This window comes from Nelumbo lutea, chromosome 5 (assembly GCF_056320005.1).
Source record: "Nelumbo lutea isolate HS-2025 chromosome 5, American lotus-T2T, whole genome shotgun sequence".
NCBI lineage: Eukaryota > Viridiplantae > Streptophyta > Magnoliopsida > Proteales > Nelumbonaceae > Nelumbo > Nelumbo lutea.
In genome coordinates, this window is record NC_142688.1 from 25,537,555 (window position 1) to 25,545,484 (window position 7,930).

The 7,930-nt window shown below is 37.1% G+C and overlaps 1 protein-coding gene across 1 annotated transcript; it reads left to right on the forward strand.

The window, feature by feature from the left end:
• The first annotated feature begins 233 nt into the window (after window positions 1–233).
• Window positions 234–5,411, forward strand: LOC148851127 (ATP sulfurylase 2-like). Its single transcript, XM_088946625.1, has 5 exons — window positions 234–1,049; window positions 2,160–2,565; window positions 2,930–3,190; window positions 3,687–3,773; window positions 4,851–5,411. The coding sequence occupies exons 1-5, from the start codon at window positions 472–474 to the stop codon at window positions 4,986–4,988; spliced, it is 1,470 nt and encodes a 489-aa protein (XP_088802751.1). The 5' UTR covers window positions 234–471; the 3' UTR covers window positions 4,989–5,411.
• Window positions 5,412–7,930: the final 2,519 nt, after the last annotated feature.

The following is a 7,930-nucleotide window of genomic DNA, read 5'->3' on the forward strand; positions in this document are numbered from 1 at the left end:
TGTTTTAGAACCCTCGTTATCACGAAGGTTGGCAAATCAATCCATTGCTGCATTCCTGGACGTTGAGATTAAATATTCTATAAATCCGATGGCGGTGCTCAATGAGAAGGTTGATATCATTTCAAAGATGTTGAGTCCACCCTTTCAAAACAACCCTCCTAAAGCTTGAAATCTCCCTCAAGATGATATATTTGAAATGATATTGCCAAGAGATGCCCTGTAACTATAGTCTGAATTGTCAGCATCATCGCCCAACGTGGCTTAAACGGGATGGGAGCGATCAGTCCATACAATACAAGTCACCAGCTCATTGAAGTGAAACGTATGTCATGCGGCAATGTAATTTCACAGTTTCAGTTTGTAGCGATCAGTCCATACAAACACACGACCCAACTTTATCGGATCTCAACTCTATTCTGAGGAGTTTCACCCAAGAAAAGCTCCAGAGCTCCCTCCCTCCACTCGTCACAAATGGAGGGAACCATTAGGGGCTTTAGAGCCCACTTAACTACTGCCCACCTCAACTTTAACCTGCAAAGTAAACCAAAAACCATTGTCGACAGAAGAAACCAAAACGTCAGAATTCAAATTAAATCCATTTACCATTTCAATTCACTAAGACGTTTTGTTTCTTCTCCTTCAATGTCTGCCGCTTCTTCTTCCTCTGTAAACGGTTTGTCTGTGATCAAGAGCTCTCTGATCGATCCAGATGGAGGAACTCTCGTTGATCTTCTCGTGCCGGAGAGCGAAAGGGCTTCGAAGAAGGCCGAGTCTGAGTCGATGCCCAAGGTGAAGCTTACCAAGATAGATCTTGAATGGGTTCATGTTATTAGTGAGGGGTGGGCTAGTCCTTTAAGGGGCTTTATGAGGGAAGATGAGTACTTGCAGAGCTTGCATTTTAACTTTCTACGTTTGAAGGATGGAAGTATCATCAATATGTCTCTTCCTATCGTCTTGGCCATTCACGATAAAGATAAGGAGGAAATTGGGTCATCTCCTCATGTGGGTTTGGTTGGACCAAATGGAGATTTAATTGGTATCCTTCGAAGGTGAGTCTCTCTCTCTCTCTCTCCTAAGATAATTGTAAACGAATCTTCTAATTTCTCCATACCGACGTTTATGAAAATGATGAAAATTGAAATATGGCTTCTTCTATGAATTTACAAATGCGATCATACAAAAAACACGGAAAAGAAAGCTCGAGGATCATCGCGCGTTTCAAGCTCATTGAGTGGGATTGAAAATGGAGTCCCTCGTTACTACGAGATTCTCGCTGAGATTGAAGAATGCCAATGATCCTCGACTTCAACTGTTCTTTTTCTTCCGATTGTCTTATCTTTTTGTCTCAGAGATTTCTATTCAGCTGCTTGGATGATGTAGCTTATCTTTCACTGAGGAACTAAATTGAATTTATTGAGTGCCCCCCATTAACAGAGCTACAAGACTTTAGATTTTAGGTAACCAAGTAACTAGCCGTTTCCAGTTTTATAACTCTTACGTTGCAAGGACTTACTATTTGAAGGAACAAAATGGCCGATCAAAAATCGTGTAGAATCTCAAATAGTTGGGATTAAGGCTGACTTGAGTTGAGTTTATCTTGTTTGGATGGAGAAAATTCGTATTTCTCAACTCAACAGTGTATAAAGTTGTTTTATCTACGTCTAATATATTGTCGTCCATGAGTTTTCTTCTTGCCAGCACAAAAAAAAAGTAGTTTTCTTTTCCTTCCCTCCTTTTTCTGCCTTAGACTTACTTTCTTCTTGATGTACCACTTTAGTTTTGAATTGTAATCCCACAAGATAGGCTGTGACTGGAAATTTGTGAGTGGATGTACAAGTTTTACATGACCTTATACATTCCTAGAAATCTATACTCATGTAATTCCTAATAACAACCATGGAGTAGGATTCTTAAGGGTTTGTTCTTGGTGTAAAGACTATCAATGTAATGTACTTTGCAGTAATTTTTTTTTTGGTATACAGACGCACTTTGCAATCTGGAGATGGGTTAATGGTTATGCTGGAAAATCACAACGGTTATATATTATATGGTCTTAAGAGTAGTTCTACTTCAATTTTCTAAAGTAGGTTCATGATTCTCTCTCCTGTTCTTTTGACTGCCGTTACTCTGTTTTAACATTTTATCCATTTCTAGTACAGTATTCAAATATATAAACACAACAAAGAAGAACGAATTGCTAGAACATGGGGAACAACTGCTCCGGGATTACCTTATGTTGAGGAGGTAATTAGTCCAGCTGGAAATTGGCTCATCGGTGGGGATCTGGAAGTATTAGAACCTATCAGATATAATGATGGTCTTGATCACTACAGGCTCTCACCCCAAGAACTCCGGAAAGAATTTGATAGGCGTCAGGCTGATGCAGTGTTTGCTTTTCAGCTAAGAAACCCTGTGCATAATGGACATGCATTATTGATGAATGATACACGCCAGAGACTCTTGGAAATGGGTTATAAGAATCCAATTCTATTGCTTCACCCTTTAGGTGGTTTTACAAAGGTGGATGATGTCCCATTGGATGTTCGGATGGAACAACATGGCAAGGTGAGTCTTCATCCATTTTATAAGGAGCATATAGGTGGGAAAACATCTAACTATTCATGGATATTCACTTGCATTGTTATGACAGATCTGCAAGGAAATAAGTAGGAAATTTGCTTCTCTAGTCAATACAGGAAAGAAACCTCTTTGAATCAGTGTTCACATCATCCCTTTTAGAAAGCACACTTAATGCTTTTTCATGGGTGTTTCAGCCTCATTCCCCCAGTCAACAACAACACTTTGAGAATCTAATAGTTTGCTGCAAGGGAAATCAGTGGCTTGTTTAACTAGCCCAGAACTTTCATGGCTTTTTTCTATATTGTTAATAAATGTTTGACTTTCCTTTAAAAGCTCTTTTCCTTTTCAGGTTCTAGAAGATGGAGTTCTGGATCCTGAAACCACTATTGTTTCCATATTCCCATCACCCATGCATTATGCAGGTCCAACTGAAGTTCAGTGGCATGCCAAGGCACGGATAAATGCAGGGGCTAATTTCTATATTGTAGGTCGTGATCCTGCTGGTATGGGTCATCCTACAGAGAAGAGAGATTTATATGATCCTGATCATGGCAAAAAGGTCTTGAGCATGGCTCCTGGGTTGGAGAAACTAAATATTTTGCCATTCAGGGTATGCCTCTCATAGCACCATTGCTTTTACAAGTTGCAACTATTAAACTCTGCTGCTTCCTTATACCAATTTCTATTGGTTGGCAAATACAATTTCTGTGGATGGTCAGTATGGAGTAGTTGTAATGCCACCTTGATAGTGTTAAAATTTCGTGTAATATCCATAACATTTTCTTGGACAGTTTAACCAAGGTTGTTACATGCAAATAGCTGCTGGAATTTGCAAAATTACCTTTTGTAAGTTTATATGTCCCTAGATTTTCAGCTCTCTTCTTACTCATTTCTCAGCAATTCAAGAAAGATTGTCAGGAAAGAACAAATGTTTGGTAGTTGAGTTAAATCATCAACTCTTTGGGTATATTTATATTAGTTTTCAAATCTTCCATATCATTGGAAGTGGATGGCATGTTTTTGAATACTAGGAGATTTGATCTGGAAAATTGCTTTAGATTTACAATAATGCAATTTAAAGTTTCATTTCCTAACATATTTTCCAGGTGGCAGCATATGACATATCAGAAAAGAAAATGGCATTTTTTGATCCTTCACGTGCTAAAGATTTTCTCTTTATATCTGGCACCAAGGTAAGGACAAAGTTCTCTTCCTTCTGATTGAAAATAGGCTATTTCAAGAAAAATATAAATATCTAGTGAAAAATAAAATACAAAAGTCTGGTGGAAAACCTAAGGGGGTATTCACCAATGTATATGCTTTTTTTTTTTCTAAAATAAAAACAGCTGCTACATCAGCATAAATGTATTGTTTTGCTGACATGGCAGTTGTTTTTGTTTTAGAAAACAAAACCATTTACATCCCCTGCATAACTTCTTATTTATGGTTAAGGGTACCAATGGACCGGTTTTGGATTGGATGGACCAACAAGATATATTGGATTGGACCAATCCGGTCCAAAATATTTATTAGATTGGATTGGACTTGGCCCGTCCGTAACAAATTTATATTGGATCAGGTTGGATTAAGTCAATATCTGGTCCATTGATATAAGATAAGAATATATGTGCCAATGGACCGGGTTTGGGTTGAAACCAATATAAATCAAAATGAATTTGAACAGATTGAACGGTCCAGACATTCAATTGGACCGGTCCAAATTGGTCCAAAACATTCATTGGATTGGATTGGACCTGGTCCATTTATAATGGACTCACATTGGACTGGGTCGGATTGGACCAAATCCAGTCCAATTGACACCCCTATTTATGGTAATGTTGTTTTTTCCCTTTAGAATATGTTAATTGTAATACAGCATGCATTTAGGTTGGGCATATTTACTTCACAGTTTATTTTATTATTTTCTCCATTTTATTTTATCAAGAAGTGGTTTGGAGAGATATCATGTGCTCTTCCTTCTGATATTTGGAAACAACCACAATGACCTGTTACAAGTTCAGCATATTGTTTCTACTTTTTTTTTTTTGGGGGGGGGGGGTGGATAGCTTGAGTTTAAAATTAGTTGGATAAATCTCTTTTTGGCTTTGTAATGCTAAAATAGAGAATATTATCTTTTTTTTTTTCACAAGAAAATTGTTAATAATTTTTAAGAAGTTGTTTTTCTTTCTGTCAGGATTAGGATTATCATGTCATCTTTATTGCACAAGAATTTCTGAATCTTATTTGGTGGGTTTACTTGACTATTGCAGATGCGGACTTATGCAAGAAGTGGAGAGAACCCTCCTGATGGATTTATGTGCCCAGGAGGGTGGCAAGTCCTAGTAAACTATTATATGAGCTTACAAAGTGAAGAGGCTGGTGAACAGCCTGCTGTTTTATCTTCCTAGATATTTATATATATAAATAATTAGAGAGTGAAGGAGCAGACAGAATTGAGTTTGGAGCAAGTTAGCTTAGGTTCCAATGAAACATTAGAGTGAAGGAGCAGATGGAATGAGTTTGGAGCAAGTTATCCTATGTCCCAATGAAGCATTTGATAATTTGAATTTTGAATCACTAAACCCAAGAGAGGCCATTCATGTTGTTGTGTTGAAAAAAAAAAACCAACAGAAAGAGTGGTTTATTTAGCCTCTAATTCTTGCTTTTGAAAAAGCACTTTGCTATTTTGTTTTTAACTTCCATTCTAGAGGATGCAGGATTAATTTTGTACAAGAGCATGGTCCATTCTACCTGTTATTGTCTCCTGATCATGTGAATCTTATTTTAACTCTTTCTAATGTGAAATTCAGGAGTTGCACACCTTTTCCCTACTTTTTCCTTCAAACCAAACACAGCCTAAGATTCATTTTCAAAATATGAAAGCTTGCATCTAGTAATCCACTCTTTTTCTGATTTATAGGTGTGATGAAACTGCATGCTGACTGCCGAGGTGCAGTTTGTCTGGCAAATTGATAGGCTAACTAACCCCACATAAAGATTTGATAATGGGTACAACACTACAACCAACGGGTATTAGATGTGATACTACTTATTTCATTTGTCTATTTACTATATTCAGAGCTACAATCTCGTTAGGGAGAAATGACTCGTATCTTCACTTGAGATTGAGAAAGTTAATCCCATAGCTTTATTACCGTTCTTTCAAGGAATAAAGGTTCTAGCTTTTTTTTTTTTTTTGTGTGTGTATGGCTTTCTTTGGAATCTGATGTTCGCAGACGCCAATTTATTATAATGATACTGGTATAAAGCGTCGTTGTCTTTAAAGATAACGACACGAGAAACAGAAAAAGGAAGGAATCCTATCCACAAATGGAAATGCAGTTCTTATAAGGGCAATATGAACGGATATAAATATAGTGGAAGGTCAACATTTCAATAATTCTTGTCTCTTATCTCTTGGTGGGGACTTTTAACCCTCCAATTGCAAATTTGATGAAAGCTACTCTACTCTAAACATACTTTCATGGCTCATAGTGTGAATATGAATTTGGAATCTTTCCACCACTGTTGTGACACAGTCTAGGGGTTAATATGAAATTCAAAGGGCCACTCTACTGCATTTTTCATGAGACATCCCTCTCATGATCATTATTGTTTGGAAGCATTTCCACCATTTTCTTGATCCTGACATGATGTTTGTTTCATCTGAGCTGAGGTTCTAGACCTGTTCACCTCTTGGGGGGTGGGCTTTGAGCCTCACTTTACATTGTATCGGGTTTAGGCTTCAAATTTTGTCAAAGTCAAATCTGAGCGTGGTCATGAACAGGTCTTGACCCGAACCCGACTGTTTTTGCATAAATAAATGAACTAAAATCAGGAGGTAAAGGGAGGTATCATGACGAGCCCGAATCTCAATAGGGCAAAAACCCATTTGGGATCAGTTGTTCACACCGCTGTGTTTAATGGGCTATGTACGAATCATGAGTAAACATGTAAACATGCTAAACGTTCTGTAAACATGTGCAAAACAAAAAAAATATAGACTGTACATGTGTTGTGCAAAATAAAAAAATATAAATTATCAATGTTTATAAAAACGATTCGGAACTGAAACCGTTTTGGCTACTAGTTTTTGAGTTGATAATTTGACTGTCCGGTTTGAACGGATAGGCCCATTCTGATAAAAAATAAAAATCAGTTAAAAATTATTAAACAAGTCAATGGGTCGACTGTAGGGGTTAATAGATTGTTGACTAATTCAATAATTTTTAGTCAGAGACCGAATTTGAAATAAAACGGAACCAATTGCTGGAATGGTTTTCAGGCCGAATGATCTGACTGTCCGGATCAGTGGCGGTTTAAAAACATTGTTAGTTATACATGTGTTGTGCAAAGATTCAAGCAAAACAGAGAAATAAAAAGAGAAACAAGAGACGAGGAAATCTACTAATGAAGATGGCGGAGGAGGAATCTACTAATGAAGATGACAGTAACACAATGTGAGTGGCCTCTTTCACACCAAAAACCTTAAACCCCATTATACCCCCTAAAGCATTCTTCCTCACTGTCATGTTCGAGGGCTAATGCAAAAGATATGTATATTAGAGAAAACCCTAAGGCTTTTGAAAAGAGTACAAATACAATTTTGTAGAGTACAATAAAACCTTGTATTTTATATTATTTTGTATGTATTTGCACTGTGTGTATTTGCAGAGTTCGGATTTCCTGCCCACTAGAACTTTGCCCACATTTATTGCAGCCACACATGGAGGACATCTCATCATCTATATAGTATTATGCAGGGGAAGATGTTTCCAATTCACGGGGGGTAGTGTATTGTGGGTAGGCATGGGCAGAATTCTCATGGGCAGGAGACCCAGAGTCATATTTGCACTTGTATTCCTTTCAAATACAATTTAGGAGTATAAATACAAATATGTAGAGTGCAAAAACCTTGTATTTTGTATTTTTTGTATATATTTGGACTAGACATGTTGTATTTGTATTCTTTCCAAACTGAGCCTAAGCAACATAACATACTTGGGATGGACTAATAATAAACATAAAATGGGTCATCCGATCTCAATTAAAAATTCCCTTTGGCTCAATTTGGGAAAAAAATAAAAACAAATATATAAAGTATAAAACCTTGTTTTTTGTATTATTTTTTATTTCTTAACCTTGTATTTACACTGCAAGGTACCAACCGATTGGTTGATAAGGTCTTTGATTGGTGGTAGTAGAGACTTGGGATTGAATCCCGCCTCCACCTGGGTTGGGGGGATGGGTTACCCTCTGTTGTGTAGCCCCTTAATTACCAAACTGAGTTTCCGGGTTTTTCTTAAAAACAATAAATGGGTCATGAATAATGTTAAAACAAGAATTAAGT